Raw genomic sequence first — 25,499 nt, forward strand, 5'->3', positions numbered from 1 at the left:
TGAACGTTTGAACGAGTGAAACTGCTGAACTCCGTCGTCACGCCACTTTTTCCTGAAGGTTCAGGTTAGGTTAGGTTAACCTGACCTAACCTTTGTTCACTTTAACCTCGTTCTTTATTTTACCTTCATCTTCACGTCTTTTTCAGCTTCATTTCCTTCATCAGAGGTCAGAGTTCATCCACCTGTTGGGTTTCAGTGTGTTTCTATGGTCAGACAGACAGACAGACAGACAGACAGACAGAGAGACAGATAGACAGACAGACAGACAGACAGACAGATAGTAAGAGAGACAGACAGACAGTGTGGAACCCAGCGGAGCGTCAGAACGTTGGTCTGGTGACGTCACGAAGTCAGAATTCTGATAAGGAAGTCTGACGTCATTCTCAGAACTCTGAGGTCATCAGAACCACGTGGTTCTGAACGAACAGACGCTTGAGAGCAGCTTCTGTCCTCCAGGGTCCAGAGCAGCGCTGCCTCCGTCCGTCCACCAGATGGCGCCAGCAGAGCGGCGGCCTGTCAGAGTGAGGAGGAGGAGGAGGAGGAGGAGGAGGAGGAACAGCCGCTGCTCCTCCTGGAGCTCCTGTGTCTTTAAGGCCGGGTCTGTGCGCTCTCACGCGGCTGCCTGGTGCCACGCTGCGGCGCGTGCTCAGTGCGCCTCCGCCGCTGCCGCTCGGATCGTGGACCAGCAGCTGCTCTGTCCGTGTGTGTGAGTGTGTGTGTGTGTGAGAGTGTGAGAGTGTGTGTGCTGCCTGACGGTAACCTATGGACTGACGGTGGGAGCCTATTGTTGTCGGCCCGGTGGTTTGTTCTGCCGGAGATGCGGAGAGGATCCGGAGCGGTGTTCCTGCACGGATAGCGCAGAAATACACCCGAGAAACACGGTAAGCACCCCCCCACACACACCCCACCCCCCCATTTTAATGCTTATTGCCTTTGTTTATTATTCTCATTAGAATAAAAAGCAGCTCGCCGAGGCTGCAGCGCCGCGGCAGACCTCGGCACCGCGGCCGCAGCTCGGCGTTTGTTTACGGTCAGAAAAAGACGCTCCGAGCCGCCGGGGAGGTCCGGATCAGAGGGGAGTGTGTGTGTACCGGGTCAGCATCCCCCGGCCCGCACCGCCCGCCTGTGTCCGACCCTCTGGTGGGGACAGTGAAGGCAGCAGCAGCGTTCAGGCCTCCGGAGCTCAGAGCTGCTGCTGCTGCTGCTGCTGCTGCTAGAATAATGACACAAGCAGGCTGTTTAACACCATGTCTACCAACTAACATGTCATTTACAGCGACACACACACACACGTCTGTAGGGGAGGAGTGCTGCCAGAAATATCACAATAATGGAAAAAAAAAATCAGCTGAAAGCTCTAATTTGCACATTTATTTTGTATAAACCTGCACTTTGAAATTAACAAAATAAAAGCTCCAGGCAATAATTTCTCTGCATCTCAGGTGTTATTGATCACAAAAGTATCAGATAAAAAAAAAAGTGCAGGGTAGTTTTACTGTTTTCCATGTCATGTTGTCAGATCTTGTTTTTCTGCAGCCAGCAGTTCAAAACCCAAAGATATTCAGTTCGCTATAATAGCAGACTATAAAGACCAATAATTTATCTTCACATTGGAAAAGCTGGAGCCAGATAATCGTGTTTCTGTCAGTTGGCTCACGGACATCATTGTCAGTGTGGTGAAATGCTCCAGATTCCAGTGCTGAGTTTTGGATTCTTCTTCGGTTGGAGCAAAGTTTGGGCCCTGAAGTGTTTCCAAGTCAGAGTTTTAATTCGTTCCAGCCACTCAAGTCTCTCAAGTCTTTTCAAGGTCTTGAAAGTTTTCAGTATGTTTAAGTCCTCCAGCCTCCTCTGAGATGTTTTAGTGAAATCTATTTCATGAGATAGATGAGAGTCAGATCCATCTGCCTTCACCATGTGTTTGACAGTAATTCTGAATTTGATATTTCATCTTCAAAGTCACCAGACTCCATTGACAAAAACGCTAATTTTGCTGGTGTACTGCTGCCTCGATCGGTTAGTTTGTTTTGTGTTATTGTGTGACTTTGCTGTTTTAAAGGGTTAGTTTGGATCCAGCACAATATCTGTCTAACCTCACAATAACACTAATAAACAAATGAATCAGGCAGCAGATGACTAGCAACTCCCATGTTTGGTGACATAAAATCCCTGTTTTAGTGAATGTAGTCTGGTGTGTGTGCAGAGAGCGATATAACGGCTGTTTGTGGTTAAACCAAAAGGATCTTCCAGGTCTCTCTCTGTAGGGATCCTTTCCATGATGCTGTCACACACTTAGAATAACACTCTGAGTCTGAGGTAATCTACTTTGTGTTTAACCAGAGAAAACCATTATATTGCTGTCTTCAAAGCCACCAGACTCCATTGACAAAAACACAAATTTTACATGGCAGTTGCTGGTCTACTGCTGCATTGATTTGTGAGTTTGTTTGTGTTGTTGTGTGACTTTGGTGTCTTAAACAGATAGTTTGGATCCAAAACAATATTTCTGTAACACACAGTAACACAAACAAACTAAGTGTTGGTGTCATGACTCCCATGCTCTGTGAGCTAAAATCCCTGTTTTTATGAATGTAGTCTGGTGTGTGTGCAGAGAGCGATATAATGACTGTTTGTGGTTAAACCAAAAGGATCTTCCAGGTCTCTCTCTGTAGGGATCCTAGGTTTAAGTTCTCCTTGAATATAAAGAGCTCCTGTAGATTTATTAGGTATTATTTCTGACTTTACACATTTTTAAATCTACTAAATCTCTAAATTTCAACGACGCAGCCATTGCCATTTTGTACCTACCACTAACTAAGAGACTTAAGTCTGAACACATGAGGCTCAGCTTTAAAAATACGGCCGTTTCCCTTTAACATCACCTATTCAAGGTGTTGGGAACGTTTTCCCCTGATGTGACGTTCATTAACTCAACACAACAGAGAACTCGACTGGTTCAACTTGTAAGAATTAAAAATATCTGGAACTTTTTACCACTGGAATCTGTGTTTTTCCAGCCTTTTGTGTCTTGGATTCACAGAGGTTGAAGAAATGACTCACTTCCCACCTCCGACCACAAACCACCACAGCAAACGTCCGACTCAGGTTTGTTTAATGACTCCAGGTTTACGTCCGTGTATAAAACCAGTCCGTCAGTCAGGTGGAGCCGGGAGCTGCCCTCCAGTCTCCCCCAGTTTGGGCCTCCGCCCTTCGTCCTGGGACTCCTGCCAGAGCTGCTCTGTGATTTAGAGCGCTGACCACATGCAGCCGCTGCCATATGCCTCAGATGACGGCTCATATTTAAACCCTCTGTAAGCTGCAGCCTTCCTACATGGACCACGCAGGGCTGCGGCTGATCTGAAACACTTACTCTTTAAGCACTTTTCCCCAAATTTGTGATGCGTCAAATCTCGGCTGACATCTCAAATATGTGTGAAACGTGTCGTCATTGACCCACAGTGGTGCCTCGGGCTTAAAGTGGAAAAATCTCTGAAATACAGGAGAAACTCACCACTAAAAATTAAATTACAAGCTCCAAGAGGGAGATTAATGACTGCTTTTAAATAAAGAACTATGGTGGGAAAACATCATGAATAAAAAGTGTTTGTTTCTGTAGCTCCTGTCAGAGAGAAGGGAACTGGAAATATTTGGCTTCCTGTAAAGATCGAGCAAAACAAATGTGTCCAAATTGAGCATCTTTGGGTTTTGAAGTTGTTTGTTGGACAAAACCAAGATGTCCGAAGGCGTCTCTGGGAAACTGTGATTCATAATTTGCTGACTTTTATAGAAAGTTAGAGGGATAGTTTGGAAATGTTTGGATTTGAAGTGGACGTACTTATTCATAGTCAGGAAATCCTGTGTTCTGTGAGGTAAAATGACTGTTTTTGTCAATGGAGTCTGGTGGCTTTGAAGAGAGTGATAAATTGAACAGATCTCTCAAAGTCACATGGGACCATGTATTTGATTATAATTCTGATTTTGTGATTTCATCTCAGCCACCAGACTCCATTGACAAAAACAGTCATTTTGCCGGTGTACTGCTGCCTTGATCGGTTAGTTTGTTTTGTGTTATTGTGTGAATTTGGTGTTTTAAGGAGTTAGTTTAGATCCAGTAAAATATTTTGTGTAACAAACAATAACACAAACAAACTAACTGACCTGGCAGCGGTCGACCAGCAACTCCTGAGTTCTGTTGGTAAAATTGCTGTTTTTGTCAATGGAGTTTGGTGGCCTTGAAGAGGGTGATACAACAGCTTCATAAAAAATCTGGACTATCCCTTTAACGGAAGAATAATCATCAGATTTGTTACAATAATAATCAGCTGTAGCTGTAGAAGAGATGATATCTGGGGTGTAAAGAATAATACTCACATCACCAGACTGAGGTGCCGGTGATGAAGCCGCCATCGTCTTCACTTTGCTCTAACTGAGTCACTGACGGGACGTCCATCCGCCACCTCACTGAATTATTCAACCTGGTTAACCCACATTCAGACTCACAGTCTGGGACACCGTCTCCACTAAAGGCCCCCTGATACCGTGGGCTGGCCCAGATAAAAGTCAGCGTTCCTACTCAAAGTCAAATGTAAGATTCCCCCGACTTTTCCATGGGTTTGACATGACTGGTAGGTACAAAACGTTTTGAAATTGTTCCAGTAGATCACCTCAGCCGACAATCCAACACAATATTTGAGTAATGAACCATAACATAAACAAACTAACTGATTTAGGCAGTTCTGTCACCAGACCCCACTGACAAAAACAGTAATTCTACCATAATGAACACGGGGGTTGCTGGTTTATTGCTGCCTCAATCAGTTAGTTTCTTTGTGTTGTTGTGTGACTTTGGTGTTTTAAAAAGTTAGTTTGGCTCAGAAGTAATATTTTTAAAACACCAAAGTCACAACAACTACACCAGCAACTCCTGTGTCCTGTTCTCTAAAATCCCTGTTTTAGTGAATGTAGTCTGGTGTGTGTGCTGTTTGTGGTTAAACCAAAAGGATCTTCCAGGTCTCTCTCTGTAGGGATCCTTTCCATGATGCTGTCACACACTTAGAATAACACTCTGAGCCTGTCAGTGGATCAAACAAGCTCTTTTATTGGACCTACTGTGATCAGGTGCAGTTGTCCCAAAGGACCACGTTGCAGCCATTGCAGCCCGTTTGGTGGCTCTAATCGATATTAGCTGATATTCACTGATTATCTGTTGTGTCGCATCAGTTTTTGTGCTGGCTAAATACCAAACTGTGAGAGGACAGACGGTGCCATGCACACGGGTGGTTAGTTTTGTCCAGTTAGTTATTTTGAACATCCGTAGTGGATTGGTGCATCTGTATCCACAGGGGGCTGCACTTTCATGCTTTTGGTTAACAGGCCGTGTAAATTAAAGTAATCCAGTACTTTGGTCTTCAGAGCTCAGAGCCCTTTGTTCCTGCTTTGTTCCTGCTTTGGGAATAACAGACTTTCGTTGCATAATCCCGCCTCGGAGAGATATTCCTAATCCAGATGGTCTGCATGTCCCGTTGCGTGTGGAGATTATTTCCACCGTGGGTCCCGACTGAAGCCGGATAAATCCCCTCGCTGCTTTGTTTGGGGGCGGTTTAGCAGCATCCCTGCGGCCTCGGCTTTGTTTAAAGAGAGACCAAGGCGTCCCAGATTGATGGTGTGATATTATGGCCCAGCACGCCGCATCACGCCAGGCCGTCCTGCACTTCATGACCATTTGTCAGCCTGTAGAGACACGGGGCTGCTCTCTGCACAATCACTAGTGATCATGGTGTGTTGATGGTAAAGACGCCTGAACAGCAGCAGGTTTCATCGTTCCCTTCTTTAGCATATCTTCTAACACTGCAGCTCCCTCATATTTTGTTATGTTATCCGACCCCCTGATGGACAAACCTGCCGTTTCCTGTTTCCAGACCTCTGGATAGACGGCGGTCTGTCCTGGTGTTTGTGTTTGTCCTGGTTGAAACTCTGAGCTTTTCCTCAATTTTGTCTCATCTGAAGCCAGTCAGGTTCATCAGCAGCAGGCTGGGGGGAAGAGGGATACGTGGAAAGGTGTTACGTAATGAGGATGTGAAAAACAGTAACTGGAGCAGGGATTATTAGCAGGATTACACTTTATAACTGCAGTTTAAAAAATGAAACCTGAGACGGATCATCTTTATAAACACATTCGATATGGAGACAATCCAAAAGTTACATGACGAGAATACTGTGATATTTAGGTGAAGGTCAATCAGGAGAAATAGTCCCAAAGAAAACTCTGTGGATTAATTTAACCTGACAAACATTAGCCACATTTTGCTGTGGACATTTTAGAATAATGTGATTTTTATTTTAAGCTTTAAAACTAAATTCTAACTACTGTTTTTAAATCATTTCATCTCGTTTTATATGTTAAGTTTTTGGATCTTATTCACTTTTATTGTTTTAAAAGGTAGATATTAACTATTATCAAGTTATTATTATCATGAAGTCAAGTATGGATGAATTAACCCTTTGAATCTTAACTATTAAAGTCCATTTTAAGCAGAATATTAAAAGGCAGCGCTGACACTTCTCACCACTGTCTTTGGTCTTTGTTGGATGTGATGAAGTCACTACGAGCTTCGGTTTCTCAGCTCTGCCAGCTCATCCCGTCGGTTTGCAGTCGCCCACATCTATCAGCTGTTCTTTTTTTTGAGTCATCTCGACTTGTTGTTGTGGTTCTTATAGTTGCTGCTTTCCTCTCTCTGCAGGTATTGACATGAAGAAAGACATTGAGACTCTAATAGCAGAGGAACGAGCCGATATCATCCTGAAATATGCTACGGTGAGTTTCCCATCTCTCTTTTATCTCTTTTATCTCTTTTATCGGGCTGATTTGTCTGGATCTCTTTGGCAGAGATGTTTTGTGACCTCCTCGCTGGTCACTGGTACTTTCTAGCTGATGTTTGAGGAGTGTGTGTGTGTGTGTGTGTTGTTGTCGTTCTGTAGGACGGAGAGTTCACACACGGTTGATTTTGTGGTTAAAGACGCCAAAGGACGCTCTGAGGAGGACGAAGGCGTGAATTCAAATGTGTGTTGTGTGGTTTGCTGTGTGCAGGACAATACACTGTGTGTGTGTGTGTGTGTGTGTGTGTGTGTGTGTGTGGGTGGATGTGAGTACGCTGCCAAAGTGCATTAATAACAGGTTGTGTAATAATATGTTTGTGCCTGTGGTCTGATGCGAGTGGAGAATGATGACCAGAGATATTAAATCTGACTGAAACTGAAACTAACATTAAAACCAGGCATGAAAAGGCTCCAGTGAACTGACTAAACTCGGCTGATAACCACAACTAAGTGGAGACGATCGATGGATTATCGATAACCTGATGCTTTGTTCCAATCACAACCAAAAACATCATCCTGTTTTTATCCTGTTTCAGGCAAACGTATATTTCTAAGGCACCATTCAGACACACAGGGACAGAAAACACCATGAAAACAAGACACAGAAACATGAAATCGCATGTATAAGACAATAAAAGCATGTGCATGAATAATTTCAAATTAAAAGAAGAAGAAGCCACAGTAAGCAGTGATGTTTTAAGGCCAAATAAGAAAGAGCAATGATTCTTTTTGCATGTAAAACCAGAGGAGTCACACATTCAGTGTGTCCCAGAGCGCCGTGTCCTTCCACTAATGTGTTTGCAGAAATCCAGAATGAAGCAAACACAACAGAAAACATTATAATCCAGACCGCAGGGTGTTCACAGCGCCTCCTCCGCTGGAATACATGTCACATTTACAATTTAGAGGGATACAGCTGTGACATGGTTTATGGTTTATTGCACTTTTTAGCTGTTTATTTAGTCAGTCTGGACATATTAAATATAATATTAATATAAAACTTGGGGTATAAGGGTTGTAATTAAATGGCCCTACAGCCTGTAAACATGTGAAGATGTGCTCTGTCGGACTTGTTCTGTGGTGGGTCATGAAGGGTTAAAGGGTTTCAGCAGAGCTCAGGTGTTCAGGTGTACAGGATGACAGGATCCGCTGCCTCACCTGCTTTGGTTCTGATTGTGTCCTCAGGTGTTTGGGTCTGAGACCGTTTACTGCTTTGTAGGCAAGTAACAGGGTTTTAAAATCCATCCTTTGGCTCACTGGGAGCCAGCGGAGGGATTTAAGAAGCTGGGAAAGTAGTCCAGCTGACCGGAGGATACCGTGTCAGCGCCTGCTCTCACTCCCGGAGCGTCAAATGCCAACAGTTCCTATCAGCTTCTTCCGTGTGGCGTTCAGGCTGCGTTCGGGTTTTCCTCTGTCGTCCCAAAGGATCACGTTGCAGCCCGTTTTGGTGGCTGCTGGCTGAGGTGATCTACTGGACCAGTTCCAACACTTTTACACAGAGGACCCAGGGGGAGAAACACCTTAAATATAAAGAGCTTCTGTGGATTTATCAGTATTATTTCTGGCTTTACACATTTTTAAATCTACTAAATCTCTAAGTTTCCACAGGTGTGACTTGATAAACAGTCTGTTGGTTTGTTCTCCTACTCACATACGTCACACACTTTATCTTTCTGTATTTTAAAAGAGTTTTCCCAGTAAATTTATGGTCCATTATGACCCCGAAATAGATAATCTGAGCTCCGTCTGTAGCCGATTTGACCAAAAACCAGATTCAAAGATGATTTATTTCCATCAAACCGTCTCTTTCACTGCGACCGTTTCACTGATCATCTGAAAAACCGGACTGTGTGCTGAGACTCTTTGTCCAAACTGCGCTGAGATCAGTCCCAGATGTTCTGCAGCATCAGGTCATCAGAAATAAATGATATCAGATTTCAAAATAAAAGCCTTCAGGCTGTCTGTGTGGGAGCTTGGGGGTGGAGGGGGGGTGAAGCTGAGCAGTGGGGCGAGCGGAGACGGTGGCAGCCAGAGGTTAAATTTAGCTCAACAGCTCGGAGCAGAGGGGTTGTTTTCAGATAAGGGGGGTGGGGGGCGGATGGGTGGGGGGGGGGTTTGCTCTGTCTCGCCATAGCAACAGCTGTGACACAGCGCGCAGCGATTGACTTGACACCGACCTCCGGGGGCTGGCCGGCGGCCCGGTCATCGTGATTTCTGTGTCGGGATGGAGGAGGAGGAGGAGGAGGAGGAGGAGGAGGGGGAGGATCAGCTGTTTACCCCAGAGGACTGTGGGTAAAAACCTGCCACAGATACAGATGCAGGTTTAGACCGAGCTCTTATTCTGACACATCCCTCTAATCCTGTGTGAACAGATTCAAGAGCAGCAGATATGATGTTGAACACAATCACCCTGATCAAACATATTGGCCGGAAATATGAAGTAGTGTAGTATAGTTTAGTGTCTCAGGGTGTGATGGAGCCAGTGGAGGCTCTTCCTGTTCTATCAGACCTCCGTCGCTCCGAAAGTAAAACCTGAAACAGTTCAGATCTCTTCTGGAGGTTCACAGATCTTTAGATCCACTGTTGTTCTGGATCAACATGTTCTCTGTCTTTCTTTAGTCTCCTCTGATGAACAACATGTCTGATTCCTGGATTTCCTCCATGTTTCTCCCAGTCTGAAGCCTTTTCTCACTCATTCTGCTTCAGTTGGACACATTTTAGGGACATGAAGAAGAAGAAGGTCCTCCAAGAAACGACGTCACCAGAAGAAGAAACACCGACGTAGTGCGTTTAGACTAAAACGGAACAAAAAGCTCGACATCTAAACAGGAAATAAAAGGAAGTCAGTGGGTCCTAAACGTCCATAATGGTCCTCTGAGGTCCGAAGTGTTTGTTCATAACCTTCTGCTTTAGTGTGAGAAACAAATTAAACAAAATAAAAAGGAAATCACCTCTGATTCAAATAAGATTTCTAGTTTTTCCAGTATTTTTCACATTTTTTTCTCAGAGAAAAAGTAAAATGTTCCTGAACTGTTTTGATCCACTCGGACTCTTCTTCTCTTTTCTTTAACTACCTGCTAATAATATTAGTCATCTGTCCTGTTTGTCTTTTCTACGTCGGCTCATTTCCCAAATACATAAACACTGGAAGTAAAAAATGGAGCTCTGAGCTGATTATTGATCTGATCTCTGACACCAGTGAATGGATTTCTTCACATCTCTAATATTAGAAACCATGACTGAGGGTGTTTCCGTCTTTAATCTAACCAAACATTCGATGCTTCTTTACTACATCCTGTCGCCGTCCTGCAAGAAAAGGTTTATTTCAGCTCCTTCCTGCGTCTCACAAATGATATTTTGAATTCATTAATTCCCTGAAATGGTCTTTTTTGAACTCCGCAGTAGTAAAACAGCTCCAGAGATCTAAAGATCTAAAGATCTGCGTCTGTGATCTCCTGCTGTGGAAGATATTTTTAGTCCTCTCACTTTTCACGGCACCTCAGACGTCACATCAGAGCGCCGACTCCACCACGAAGAAGCCGTACGGTTTTCTGTGTGCTCGCTCTGACCCTCTACCCCCCCCACCCCGTCCAGCCAACCATGCAGCGGTGTTGTTATTCAGAGCGGAGTGGGACGCCTCTCCGGCAGGAGGATTAGTTCCCTCTCTGTTATGTCAACACTGCGAGCAGATTGAAGTCTAAATGGATTTTCCACCATACAAACGTTACTCAACTAAACGTTTTGCTGGTTAGAGCAGAATCTGGAGGCACGTTTGGGTCGGACGGGTTTCCTCCCTGCTGCAGTTTGACTTGTTAAAGATGCTTGTGTGTGTGTGTGTGTGGATTTATATAACACTGCAAACACACATACGTCATGAGTTATTATGATAAAAACACAAAGTTTTACTGGTGCTGCAGATAAACCATCCGTGCTCTCAGTGGTCTGAGTACTGGTTTAAGATCTGGTTTAAGATCTGGTTTTAAGATCAGCTTTCTGTGAGTCACCACTTTGGCCCAGATATGTTCTATATTACTGTGGCCAAAGCATAAATACCAAAGACTTTGGCTGTCTTACCTTCGACCTAATGAAGTGTAGTAATGAGTAAAGTGAGAGTTTGTGTTGTAAATGTAACCTGCATCTACTGAACATTTTAAAACACGCTATGCTAAGCTACTAAATCGTCTTTACAAGCTATTAAAGACAGTCGTAAATGTACAAAAGCGCCTGAGCAACACTTCAGCGGTGCCGTAGCTCGCCGGAGGTGTGACAAGCTAAACCTGAGCTAATATGGCCTCTCCACTAGCACCACCATCAGGAAAACATGTCATTTATTTTTTCTGGTTGTGACTTTAGACTTTTAGCAACACGTTTATGCACCTGCATGATTGGTTTTGCTGGTTTTCAGGCTTTGATTGATCATTTGATCAGTATTTTTGTGTGATTCTTGGTGAGACGTTCAGTTAAACATAATATACTTGCATTGCTTGTGTACTTCCCTGTTAAAGTGTGTGTTCCTGTGTCCAGGGCCGGCAGGGCGGGGTGGAGATCGACCCCTGGGAGGACGCCGACTACAGCATCTACAAAGTCATCGACCGCTTCGGCTTCATGCAGTGAGTCCGTCGTGTTTCTGCGTCCACGCCGGCGGTGACGGCGCCGCTTTCGGTGATAACTGACGTTGTGTTTCTTTCGTTTTTGCCTCAGTGAGGACGAGCTGCCGGCCCCGACTGCACACGAGGAAAAGGTAAAATCCAAATATGCTGATCCACGACCAGTTTAGTAACATTAGTAACTTTAAATTTAAGGCTTTTCAAGACTTCTCAACACCGTTTGATCACATTTAAGGCCAGTTTTGCACTGAATGTGAAAATATAGTAAATAAATACAGCTGAAAATAAGTACAGCAAAATATAATATATAAGGAACATTTGCCAAAATATGTTTATTGGTGTGAAATGAAAATAATTGTCCTTTAATGATATTTATCACTGCAACTGTCTTCCAGCCAGAGACTGAAACGAGGAACTGATCAAGGAAAAATGTCATTCAGAGCCCTGAATTATTATTATTATTGTTGACTGTTTTATAGTTCATACATGATGTTAAATGCGGCTGAAAACGCCGTCCTGTCATATTTAGTCCATCAGAATGAATCCCGTCATCTTACTCTTGTGTTTTGGAGAGAAATATTCATTGGGTTTATTTGTCATAAGACAACAGAGCCGATTTGGCCAAAGTTTAAATGTTGAGGCATTTTGGAGTGAATTTTATACCTGCAATATTCTAATAATAAATATTTAAGACAAAATTTAAGACAATTTAAATACTTTTAAAGGCCATTTATTAGTTAATGGAAATTTATAAGAGCCCACAGGTGTCCCACACCTTTTAAATATTCTGGAAATGTCCCTTTACAGCTTTATGCTTTTATTTCTTGAACTCCTGAAGTCCCTCAGTGACAGCTACTATACTTCCTGGTTCAGTCATGTGACCCAGTGACCTTTTCCAAAATGGCCGCCTGCCTGATTCAAACCTGAGACACAACCAGCTGATTTTAAACAGTTTTAGTTATTAAAAGGTGAGTTTCAGACAGTTTAACAGCTCTAATCCTGTCCTGGATTATATTAATCTGTCCTGACTGTGTTTTATATAAAAGTTTATATGAAACAGCTTCTAAAAATAAAGCTGTGACATATTTAACATTTCAGGTCCTGGACAGTCGGGGCAGTGTCTCTAAAATAAGTTCAGAAATGTGTTCTTTGGTCCATTTAGTCTGTTTTATATCCCCATAACGGAGAAAAGGGTTCTTATGGGTTAACATTTGTTATGAATTGGCACTTTCTGCAAACACACCAGACTACATTCACAAAAACAGTGATTTTACGCCACAGAACACAGGAGCTGCTGGTCTGCTGCTTTCTTAATTGGGTAACTTGTTTGTATTATTGTGTGACTTTACTGTTTTAAAGGGTTAGTTCAGATCCAACACCATATCAGTGTAACACACGATAACGCAAACAAGCTAACCAATCGTGGCAGCAGCAGACCAGCAGCTCCTTTGTTCTCCAAGGTAAAATTAGTGTTTTAGTGAATGGAGTCTGGTGTGTCTGCAGAGAGCTTTTCTGAGGGGATAAACAAACAAAACTCAACTGTTATTTGATAAATATTACTAAGAATAAATGGTATAATGCTGTAATATTATTGTACCTTTTTTATCAGGTTTGTTTTGTGAGTGATAATTTCTGATTTGATAGAAGCCAAAGCTCGGTTAAGCCGACTGATAACTGAGCTGAGTCATGTAAGTCGTTCTGTAGAGACAAATAGCAGCTGTCTGAGTTTATTATTACATGATGTATTTAAAGAAAAACGCTTCCAGATTTATCGGCCAAAGGTTTAAACTCTTGATGGTGAATCACTGCTTTAGTTTTTTTATCATTTCTCTTGAAAAGGCCCCCTGCTGTCTTCCTTAAAGGACAAAAGGGTTCTCATGGGTTAAGACTTTCTACTTTTCGTCAGCTGTGTTGGTGTTAACCTGCTCCTGTCGCCCCCACAGAGGAAGCAGCTGGAGATAGAGAGAGCCGAGAAGTGGCTGAAGATGGTGAAGAAGTGGGACAAATACAGGAACAGTGACCGGGTGAGTAAGAGCCACACCATGCTGGACACATGTTTTACATTTTCTCCATTGTTTAAAGTGTGTAAAGTGGCTGCTGGTTTCTCTGTGATCACACTGAGTCACCACAGCTGTCGGTGAGGAGCTGTGAGACGCTACGTGCTCGCTCACTGTGAATAATCCCCAACGTAATCCATAAAATATGAGTCAGCCAGGATGTTTGTGCCGACGTCGGTTTGCAGGATATTTACCTTTTAATTTCACGATGCAGGACCAATTGAAGGTGGACTGAAATATTAAATATACAAAATGAAGATTACAGATCTGAATAGTCTCAGACAAATAATAGTAGTGATAATAAAACATCTGGTTATTGTTTTAACTTTCAAACAAACAATACATCCCATATCAACCAAGTCTTTGCTAAAGGAATAGTTCAGATTATTATTTTAGCCTCTTAAAAAAAGGCCCAACCTAAATAATAAATCAATATCAGTGTGAGAGTATGTTATATTTAGAGTCAGACACTTGTCAACTGAGCTGAAGCTGCTTTTCTCTCTTCACTTTCCTCGACGCCACCAGACTCCATTGACAAAAACAGTGATTTTAGCTGGTGCAGCGCAAGAGTTCCTGATTTACCGCTGCCTTTTATCATTTAGTTTGTTTGTATTTATGGTGTAATTTCAGTGTTTTAATTAATTAGTTAGTTCATTGATCACACAGCAGAATTACTGTGAGAGAAGAGAAAGAGAACAGCTTGAGTTTCCAGGTGGAGAGGTCTGTCTGACGTAACAGCAGCACAAAACTCTGCTGATTATTATAAAAATGTTAATTAATTCTTCTTATTTCCTTAATAGGTTTTATACAAATTCGAACTCAACAGTGTTATTCAGGGTTCAAGTCACTTTTCCACGACTAAAAAGTTGAATTTCCACGACCTAAATAAATGTAACATGCAAATAAATAGACGTATATATTCAAACACAAGGATTTCAGACTGTTCTAATGATAATTTTCCAACTAAAGCTCCCGAAATTATCTATATTTTCTAACTTTGACTCAGTTTTTACGTTAGAGCGGGAGCTAACATGTTCATATAACCATCATCAATCAACACGCTCATGAAACCTGAAAATTACTAAAAAAAAAAAGTTGGTTTGGTGAATAAACAAATTTCTATTATTTAGAATAAGATGCACAAAAAAGTATACTTCTCCTGTGTGGAATAGACTTTCTTCTTCTTCTCCTTCCTCTTCTTCTTCTTCTCCTTCATCGTATCTGACAAACCTTGGTTCCTGTTCTCTCGCTGAATGTGCTGAAAAACTTTAGCTTTGTTCCTGTGAATATTGTCGTGGGCAAAGCGTAGGTGGTCAAACTTTCCAGTGACTCACACTTTATAGCATCTCCAAACCTTCTGGCTTCGTGTTCAGTCCGGTGTTTATGTTTTCCCCTGCTGTCAGATGGTGAAGCGGGTGTACAAGGGCATTCCCCTGCAGCTCCGAGGCCGGGCCTGGGCGCTGATGCTGGACGTGGAGAGGACTAAGAAAGACAACGAGGGCAAATATGAGGTGTGCACTCGCAACGTCGTGCATGTAGCCTGCAGAAATGTTGGGAAAAGTGTTTCTGGAACTTGACTGATAAAGTGTACAGGCTGATTTTAGCTTACAGGCTGCAATGGCTGCAACACTGAACCACTAAAGGTGCTCAGGTCATTATTTGAAATGTCTGACAACCTTATTGGAAGGATCCCTACAGAGACTGACCTGTAAGATCCTTTTTGTTTAAACAGAAACAGCAATTTATATCACTCTCTTCAAAATCACCAGACTCCATTGACAAAAACAATAATTTTACCTCGCATAACGCAGGAGTTGCTGGTCTACCGCTGACTCGCTCAGTTAGCTTGTTTGTGTGATTGTGTGACTTTGGTGTTTTAAGAAGTTAGTTTCGGCTGCAACACAATATTTGTTTAACGCACAACAACACAAACAAACAAACTGATCGAGGCAGCAGCAGACAAAAAAACTACTGTGCTCTGTGAGGTAAAATTGCTGTTTTTGTGAATGGAGTCTGGTGGCTTTTGAAGAGCGCAATATAACAGCTATTTTTTGGCCAAAACAAGCACTTTTAATATATTTACTTTGATGATTTTTAATTAAATTAACATTTTTAACAAAAACAACTAGGCGCCCATGCATGTAGACGTGATCACTTGCTGACTTTGCTCGTTGTGTGTGCTCAGAAAATGAAGGAGCAGGCCAGACTGTACTCGGCGGAGATCAAACAGATCGACCTGGACATCAACAGGACCTTTAGAAACCACATCATGTTCATGGACCGCTTCGGAGTCAAGTAGGTCTCACAGAACCCGTTTCCAGTCCATCTGTAACTGATTTCACGGTGAAGTCGGTGTGAGAGCGCCGCGGTCGTGGTCTGGTGTCCCCGTACTTCTGGCCCGGTAGTGCAGAGTTTAGTTCAGGGGGTTCTAGCTGCAGCGGAGGCTTTGATGTGGCGACCTCGGCGTGAACCTGAGCTGAGAGTGAGAGAGGAGGGAAGGCCGCGGTCTGGACGGCGTTTCGTAGGTTTATGTGGAACCCGACGCCGTCGCAGAGTGATGTCACTGACAGTTTAATAGACCGCAGGCCGGTCGGGGAGCGGCAGTGGAAAGTCTGGGGCAGCAGAACGTCTCAGTGTTCTCCACGAGCAGGAAAAAGGAAAGGAAGGGTTTTATAGTGACAGAGAACAGTTGGTGCTGTGGAGCTGGGTTCTCTGTTCTCTCTGTTCTCTGTGTGTCTGTTCTCCATGTTCTCTGTGTTCTTTATTTCTGTTCTCTTTGTGTCTGTTGTCTTTGTTCTCCCTGTTCTCTGTTTTTTCTCACTCTGTGTTCTTTGTTTTTGTTCTCTGTGTTCTCTCTATGTTCTGTCTCTGTTCTCTCTGTGTTTTCTCTATGTTCTCTGTTCTGTGTTCTCTCTGTGTTCTTTCTGTGTTCTCTCTGTGTTCTCTCTGTGTTCTTTCTGTGTTCTCTCTGTGTTCTCTCTGTGTTCTCTCTGTGTTCTCTCTGTGTTCTCTCTGTGTTCTCTCTCTGTTCTCTCTGTGTTCTGTCTCTGTTCTCTCTATGTTCTCTTTATGTTCTCTGTGTTCTGTCTTTTCTGTCTCTGTTCTCTTTCTATGTTCTCTCTGTGTTCTCTCTCTGGTCTCTCTATGTTCTCTCTGTGTGTTCTCTCAGTGTTCTGTGTTCTCTCTATGTTCTCTCTGTTCTGTGTTCTCTTTGTGTGTTCTCTCGGTGTTCTGTGTTTTCTCTATGTTCTCTCTGTTCTATGTTCTCTCTGTATGTTCTCTCAGTGTTCTCTCTGTTCTATGTTCTCTCAGTGTTCTCTCTATGTTCTCTCTGTTCTGTGTTCTGTCTGTGTTCTCCTCTTCCTCATGAGGACTCACTCCCTCTCTGTCTGTCAGTGCGGTCCGCTGTAAACGGAGCAGAGTGAGACCTCCTGCCACTTTTCACATTCACATCTACGGTCCTGATGTTCCTGATGTAGAACAGCGTACTCGCCTTATTTATTGGTTCCTCTTTGGTTCTTTGTTCTCTCAGTGCACGATGGTACTTGACTCTTAGTGACCCCAGACCACTGAGCATGTACTTTCACATTGCATTGTGGGAGAATGATTCTCTCCAAACAAAATGGCCGACAGTCTCTGCTGTGGAACACGTAGTAAATAATAAAGTATGTTTGTGCGCCTCATTCAGAACCGTCTTCTTCCTCCTCTTCCTCTCTGCAGGCAGCAGTCTCTCTTCCACGTTCTCTCTGCGTACTCAGTCTACAACACAGTGAGTAGCTGTTCCTCCTCCATCACGTTAAAATACCTGTTTAACTGGATTTAACATTGAGAAGATGTAGATGATATTCAAAGGACAACTGCACCTGATCACAGTAGATCCACTAAAAGAGCTTGTTTGATCCACTGACAGGCTCAGAGTGTTATTCTAAGTGTGTGACAGCATCATGGAAAGGATCCCTACAGAGAGAGACCTGGAAGATCCTTTTGGTTTAACCACAAACAGTCGTTATATCGCTCTCTGCACACACACCAGACTACATTCACTAAAACAGGGATTTTAGCTCACAGAGCATGGGAGTCATGGCACCATCACTTAGTTTATTTGTGTTACTGTGTGTTACAGAAATATTGTTTTGGATCCAAACTATCTGTTTAAGACACCAAAGTCACACAACAACACAAACAAACTAACAAATCAATGCAGCAGTAGACCAGCAACTGCCATGTAAAATTTGTGTTTTTGTCAATGGAGTCTGGTGGCTTTGAAGAGAGCAACATAATGATTTTCTCTGGTTAAACAAAAAGTAGATTACCTCAGACTCAGGCTCAGATTATTATTCTAAGTGTGTGACAGCATTATGGAAAGGATCCCTACAGAGAGAGACCTGGAAGATCCTTTTGGTTTAACCACAAACAGCCGTTATATCGCTCTCTGCACACACACCAGACTCCATTCACTAAAACAGGGATTTAACCTGGTGGCAGACAGGAGCTGCTGGTGTACTGCTGCCTCAATTTCTTATTTGTTTGTGTCATTATGTGTTACACAAATATTGTTTTGGATCCAAACTAAGCCCTTATAACAAAAAAAGTCCCAGAGTAACACAAACCAACTAACCGACCAAAGAAGCAGTAGACCAGCAACTCCTGTGTAAAATTGCCAGTTTTGTCAAAGGAGTCTGGTGTGTTTGAAGAGAGAGATATAACGGCTATTTCCAGTTCATCAAAAAGGATCTTACAGGTCTATGATAAATGTAATTTATGAAAAGACGAGAATTACGAAGAGATAATTTGTATTATCTTCTTATCTAGAGAGGGAAATTACTACTAAAATTTTAAACGTTATATCGCTCTCTGCAAAGACACCAGACTCCATTGACAAAAACAGTAATTTTGGTGCTGGTCTGCTGCTGCCTCAGTTGGTTAGTTAGTTTGTGTTATTGTGACTTTGCTGTTTTAAAGGGTAAATTTGGATCCATGTCAATATTTTTGTAACACACAGTAACACAGACAGACTAACTGATGGAGGCAGCAGTCAACCAGCAGCTCCTGTGTCCTGTTCTCTAAAATCCCTGTTTTAGTGAATGTAGTCTGGTGTGTGTGCTGTTTGTGGTTAAACCAAAAGGATCTTCCAGGTCTCTCTCTGTAGGGATCCTTTCCATGATGCTGTCACACACTTAGAATAACACTCTGAGCCTGTCAGTGGATCAAACAAGCTCTTTTAGTGGACCTACTGTGATCAGGTGCAGTTGCAGCCCGTTTAGCATCACTGTACGCTAATGTTAGCTACATGCAGAAAGTGTTCAGAGCTTTGCTGTGAATGTCCACTCTGTGCACTCTACTTCTATGAGAAAACTAAACACCATCAGCCAATCAGGAGTGAGAACAGCAGCGGGGAAACCTGTCATGTGACTGACTTTAACATCGTCCCGCTGCCTGCAGGAGGTGAGCTACTGCCAGGGGATGAGTCAGATCGCCGCCCTGCTGCTGATGTACATGAACGAGGAAGACGCCTTCTGGGCCCTGTCCCAGCTGCTGACCAATCAGAAGCACGGCATGCACGGTAAGAACGATTCAAAACATGAGAAGAAAAATGCTTTCAAGACGAGAAAAGGGAATAAATGTTTGAGAGATTTGATAAAATGCCTCTCCTCTCCCTCCTCTCGTCAATTTAAAGGGTTTTTTGTTCCCGGGTTCCCCAAACTCCAGCGGTTCCAGGCACATCATGATCAAATCATTTCCAAGCTCGTCCCCAAGCTGAAGAAACATCTGGTGAGATCCCGCTGACGTGTTTCATAACGAGCGAACGGCTCTGCTGCAAGACTTCAGACGATGTGATGACATGTAATGTGATTTTCTGCCAGTTTGACGCCTTGTAGACGCTCGCTGATCCTCTCGCTCTCCGTCTGTCTCCCTCCAGGACCGAGAGCAGATGTCTGCAGGCATTTATAGCACCAAGTGGTTCCTGCAGTGTTTCATCGACAGGGTGAGGAACCTGCTCGATCGATGACTCTCCCCCTTCCTCCGCCTCCCAGCTCATGTTTACAGTAACCGTAGCCGTCCGCTTCATTATCTGAAGATAATTAGGCTGAACTTGCAGAGAGATTCATTAGATTAAAACCTGATCTTCTCATCAGCGCCTGTCACGCTGAGACGGAGGTTAAAAGGGTTCCTTCAAGAGATAATAAGACCTGCAAGATCCTTTTTGTTTAATCAGAAACAGCTGTGATATCGCTCTCCTCAAAGGCACCAGACTCCATTGACAAAAACAGTAATTTTACCTGCAGAACACAGGAGTTAAAGGATAACTCTGGTACTGTGTTTTTTTTTTAAACCAAGGCCCTATTTGCACATAGTCGGGTAATAAAAGTGTTGGAACTGGTCCAGTAGATCACCTCAGACAGCAGCCACCAAACGGGCTGCAATGGCTGCAACGTGATCCTTTGGGACAACTGCACCTGATCACAGTAGGTCCACTAAAAGAGCTTGTTTGATCCACTGACAGGCTCAGAGTGTTATTCTAAGTGTGTGACAGCATCATGGAAAGGATCCCTACAGAGAGAGACCTGGAAGATCCTTTTGGTTTAACCACAAACAGCACACACACCAGACTACATTCACTAAAACAGGGATTTTAGAGAACAGGACACAGGAGCTGCTGGTCTGCTGCTGCCTTAATTGGTTAGTTTGTTTGTGTTACTGTGTGACTTTGGTGTTTTTAGGAGTTAGTTTGGATCCAACATATTATTTGTGTAACACACAATAACACAAACAAACAAACTGATTAAGGCAGCTGCAGACCAGCACCTCCTGTGTAAAATCACTGTTTTTATCAATGGAGTCTGGTGGCTTTGAGTATGCTCACAGCCGGCAGCTGTTGAACAGGCTGCGACGTCTGCAACATGATCCTTTGGTGTTTAAAGGTTTAGTTCAGATCTAATCTCAAACCCTTTTGTATTTGAAGCCCAAAATATGTCAAACCAGGGCCAAGTCACTTTTAGTAATTATCAGTGTAGGAATATTAGTGTGTTTACTGGTGAGGATAGACTTTAAAAAGTGAACCTGTCCTTAATCATCTTAGTTTGGATGACTTTTCCTTAAAAATCAAGCTTTTCAAGGACATATCAGTATGTGCATGCAGCACCAGTTACATGAACTAACTAACTAACTAGGAGAAGGATGATGCAGTGGCTGCTTTCACATTTATTTTATTATTCTTTTATTTAAGTTTGGTGATTACAAGGTCAAAACGAGCTCTGAAGACACATTTCCTGATTTATTAGCAAACCTTTTAATCTCATCTGACTTTAAATCTGAGCCGTCAGTTTATTACACAGCAGCACACGTAATTAAACAGTGTCAGTGTGCAACATTTGCACGGAAACAAGTGTCAGTTCTGTTCCTGTGTCTGTGCTCCACATCATGAAAACATGCATGTGAGTGGTGCTGAAAAAAGGGCAGAATCCAGGAGGAGGAATGTTTTCCTTCTCTAGTTTTTCCAAAATGTGAATAACAGAAGATGTGTGATCGTTAACCGTTAGTTAGAAAAGACCTGCGCCTGCAGAAACTCATCAGGTTACTGAGCAGCAGGCAGTTTGACTAAACCTAAACTTAAAAACACAACAGAAACTTATTTCCAACAACAACAAAAAAAGATCATTTTAAAGATAATTTTACATGACTTCAGCATAAAGCCTCCTGCTGATATTCGAGCTGTGGGACGCTGTGTTAGAGGGGAGCATTAGGAGCTAAACTGGCACCAGTCTCCTCCATGCATACCCACAATCCTGCGGTGGTGGTCTGGCACGATCCTGCCGCTGTCAGCACTTCTCAGAGGGGCCTCCGAGCTCTGCAGAGGAACCAAACTAACCTCCTGACTGCAGATATGTGAAGCCGCCGGCTGAGCGCTGACCTGTTGGTGTTCGTGTCCCCGCAGACGCCGTTCACGCTGACCCTCCGCCTGTGGGACATCTTCATCCTGGAGGGGGAGAGGCTCCTCACCGCCATGTCCTACACCATCCTGAAGATACACAAGAGTAAGAACACGGCAGACACTTCGAAAACAAAATGAGTTAAAACTATTGAGTGATTTTTGTCTGAATGTTTGGATTCAGACATTTTCTTTCTTTCTTTTACTAATTTATGCAGTTACAGCACAGCCTCAGTGACATGATGATAAACAGAGAGGAGACATAAATAAGATAAAATAAGAATAAGATTCACAATAAGGATTAAAGAATAAAGAGAACAGTAACAAAGAGACGATGAGACGGACGGGCTGCAGTTAGAAAGTCACATTTTGAACTGATTTCACGGAAGATAAAATAATTTTTATCTGCACGTGTGATGAAGATGAACAGCCAATGTGGTTGATAACTCTTCTTAAAGGGACAGTACGACAATTTAAAGGGACAGACCTGTGGAGAGTCACAGCTCAGTCCCATCAGGAGCGTCTGTGTCGTGTTCAGGCTGCGCTAAAGAAAAATAGAAAAATTGAAAATAAGATATACAAAATTTCCACCAACACACTTGATATTTTATGAATATAAGAGTAATTTATTACATTCCTTAATTTTCCCGGTCTGGAATAGACTTTTCTAAATTCCATGACCCATGGGTCCCTGAATGCATCACACAGGTCACTCTCTATTTGTCTCTTAAAGACACTGATGAGGAGTCTGATGGCCGCGTCAGGAAGACAGGAGGTCAGACAGACAAAAGACATAGAGAATCAGCTCAGTTTTCAAAATAAAAGCCCCCCTGCAGACTGTCAGTGGTTTATTCCAGCAGCACATCAGTATTATTCTCTAATGGGGGGGGCACCAGGCCAGACGTCAGCCGCTCAGAGGGTTTTTAACACCATGACGACCAGAGGTTCATCTGGGATGGAGAAACACTCTGACTGTGACTTTAGCTGCTGTCTGTAGCTGCAGCACAACAAAGCAGGAAGTACATCCAAGAAACACATTTAAAGCAGCAGAAGAAGAAACGAGGCCTGTTTGATCCTGCTAGAGACACATTTAAAGCAGCAGAAGAAGAAACGCAGCCTGTTTGATCCTGTTAGAGACACATTTAAAGCAGCAGAAGAAGAAACGAGGCCTGTTTGATCCCGTTAGAAACACATTTAAAGCAGCAGAAGAAGAAACGAGGCCTGTTTGATCCTGTTAGAAACACATTTAAAGCAGCAGAAGAAGAAGAAACGGATGATTGAATGTAAAGACAGTTCATGGTCTTATGAGAGGTGTGTGTGTGTGTGTGTGTGTGTGTGTGTGTGTGTGTGTGTGTGTGTGTGTGTGTGTGTGTGTGTGTGTGTGTGTGTGTGTGTGTGTGTGTGTGTGTGTGTGTGTGTGTGTGTGTGTGTGCAGAGCGCCTCCTGAAGATGTCTCTGGAGGAGCTCAGAGAGTTCCTGCAGGAGCGAATCGCTCAGACTTTCTTCTACAGTGACGATGTGATCGTCGAGCAGCTTCAGGCCTCCATGACTGAACTGAGGAAGATGAAGCTCGACCTTCCTCCTCCAGGTACACACCTGCACGCAGCAAAACAAACCATGATTTAAAGAATATTTCAGAAAGACATTAGAGGGGGTGATATTACAAGAATTTAAGACAAATTGCACAGAATTTCTAACAGATAAAAGTTATTTTCATGTAAATTTACTACTTTAATCCCAGAGAATTTTTTTTTTCTCATATAAATTCTCTTATAAATTTGTGACTTTAATCTCAGAGAAGTTTTGAGTTTCGTTCTCATAATTTAAAATTTAAATCTCAGAGAATTTTTTTCCAGTAAATTTCCGACTTCAATTGCAGAGAATAATTATTTTTCATATAAATGTTCGACTTTATAATCCTGGAAAATATTAAAGTTTTTTTCTTGTAATCACTTCTTTAATTCCAGTGAATAATTTTTTCTCATATTTTAAAGTTTGTGACTTTATAATCTTAGAGAAGTTTTGTTTTTTCTCATAACTTTATGACTTTAATTTCAGACAAGTTATGAGGTTCTTTTCCTGTAAATTTAAATGTAGGTAATGTTTTTCTCTGAATGTTAGTTTCAGTTTCAGTTTAAGTCCTGTTTTGACTCTTTTTGCCGCCTGTGTCGTCGTCCTCAGGGAAGCCGGACGAGTTGCCCCGTAAGCCTCTGGGTCAGGAGCTGCCGGTGCTGCTGAGTCCGGTGCCGCCCTCCAGAGGGAAGCCGTCCTCCGCCAGCGGGTTCCCCAGAGCCGGCCTGAGCCTCCACATCATCTCCCACCAGCCCGACTCCATATCCCCGGACCAGAGCCCCTCCAAGGACCCCAGGGACCTGGACGCCGGGGACGAGGAGGAGGCCCCGCTGCCTTCCCCAGACCCCATCATCATCCACAGCCGGGCGCCGCTCACCCCCGACGGCTCCCCGCTGACGGGGCCTCCGCCTTACCAGCCCCCAGCCGATCGCCCCTCACCGCCGGATCGGAGTGCCGATGAAGTGCACTCCCCCCACTCGCCAGCAGCCTCCACAGACGACTCCTCTGCGGCCGCCCGCTCGGCCCTCGACGCCGAGCAGCCCTCCTGTAAGGTCCCGCGGACTCTCTCGGCTCCCGTGGCCCAGGCGGGCTCGCCGGCGTCAGGCCCGGCTCTGTCCGAGAGTCTGTCTGCAGCAGAGAGGGCGGAGGACAGCTACCTGGTCCAGCTGCTGGAGCACGCCTCGGCTCTGACCGCCAGCAGGAACCCCAACCAGGACTCGGAGGAAACACGGGCTGCGGACATTTCATGAAATGAGCGCCACTTTATCGATTATGCCCCCCCTCGGCGTGATCTGGCTCTGCCTGTCTGACCTGTTTGTAGCAGAAAAGGTTAAGTTTAGGCAGTTTGGCGGATGAGGTGACCCTTAATGTTTTGGTGAAGAACCACAGAAGATTTATCAGTCAGATTATCAACGTTAAGCAATAATTGCTTAAAAAATATGGAGCGTCGTCACTTCCAGGACAAATATTCATTTTGGGAATCTAAAAAAGTTTTGTAGTGACTCTGAGAGGATTAAAACAAGTTCTCATGTGAGGAGACGGCGTGACTGTCGTCCAGATCATCAGATAGGTAGAAGTTCTCTGTCGGTATTTAGTGTCACAGAATCAATTCAAGGAAGGATTGGATGAAAGTTAAACTAAAAAATAAACTGTTATCTCAGTAGATGACTTCAGCATGAAGGAGGAGAGAGTGTGATGCAATAAGGGAAATTATTAACATGTTTTCTACGTGTAGTTTTTATTTGTTTAGGCAAACATCCTGTCTGGTGGCCGACGAGGGCAAACGAGCTACAACGGCTCCAAAACGTTTCCGTTAGGAGAAACGTGGTGCAGCTGCAGAAACAAATCCGAAACAAACAACGGAGACGTGCTGCAGAAAAACAAAACTAAAAGCAAATACGGAAACAAACAAACCCCCAAATTAAACACAACTGAGAGAAACTGTACTGCTGCAACACAACCGAAGGCCTCCAGGCCTCCAGGGGGAGCTCTGAGTGCAACAGCTGGCTTTTCAACGATCGATTGTTTTTGAATTGGGGATAAAAAGTGGATAAAAGAGGTACGTACCTCTCCAGTCCAGCTGCTCCACTCAGAGCGCCCCCTGGAGGCCTGGAGGGCCTCTGTTCTGCCTTTAATGGACAGAAACAGTGAAGGTCAACGGGAAACGGAAAAGACAGACGTGCAACAAACACCAACGACTGCGACCAGGACCTGTGAATTTGTGTTTCTGACTTTTTTTGTTCTGTTTTTCATTTGCAGCATGTTTCTGTCAACTTATTTATTTATTCTCTTTTTTTGGGGGGATTTTCGCACATATGTTTTGGATAATTTGCATCATTTCTGAAGCTGCAGCATGTTTCTCCTCATGGAAAAACTAAATTATGAAGCCAAATTACATCAAATGTAAAATATAAATATCTTAAATCTCTTAGATTAAATCTAAAAACAACAATATTTACC

At 43.4% G+C, this 25,499-nt stretch overlaps 1 protein-coding gene across 1 annotated transcript; it reads left to right on the plus strand.

Annotated features, from left to right (window-relative positions):
- Window positions 1–822: 822 nt before the first annotated feature.
- Window positions 823–24,289, plus strand: LOC139201635 (USP6 N-terminal-like protein). Its single transcript, XM_070831016.1, has 14 exons — window positions 823–881; window positions 6,738–6,811; window positions 11,398–11,483; window positions 11,575–11,614; window positions 13,424–13,504; window positions 14,941–15,048; window positions 15,723–15,832; window positions 17,258–17,306; window positions 18,980–19,100; window positions 19,215–19,309; window positions 19,458–19,523; window positions 21,474–21,573; window positions 22,903–23,055; window positions 23,649–24,289. The coding sequence occupies exons 2-14, from the start codon at window positions 6,746–6,748 to the stop codon at window positions 24,287–24,289; spliced, it is 1,716 nt and encodes a 571-aa protein (XP_070687117.1). The 5' UTR covers window positions 823–881; window positions 6,738–6,745.
- Window positions 24,290–25,499: the final 1,210 nt, after the last annotated feature.

This window comes from Pempheris klunzingeri, chromosome 1, assembly GCF_042242105.1.
Source record: "Pempheris klunzingeri isolate RE-2024b chromosome 1, fPemKlu1.hap1, whole genome shotgun sequence".
NCBI lineage: Eukaryota > Metazoa > Chordata > Actinopteri > Acropomatiformes > Pempheridae > Pempheris > Pempheris klunzingeri.

Excerpts from the sequence above, each read along its gene's own strand:
- LOC139201635 (XM_070831016.1), top strand. The coding sequence starts at position 6,746 with ATGAAGAAAGACATTGAGACTCTAATAGCAGAGGAACGAGCCGATATC. Across the intron at positions 13,505-14,940 it reads AATACAGGAACAGTGACCGG|ATGGTGAAGCGGGTGTACAA; the intron begins GTGAGTAAGAGC and ends CCCTGCTGTCAG. Across the intron at positions 19,101-19,214 it reads TCAGAAGCACGGCATGCACG|GGTTTTTTGTTCCCGGGTTC; the intron begins GTAAGAACGATT and ends GTCAATTTAAAG.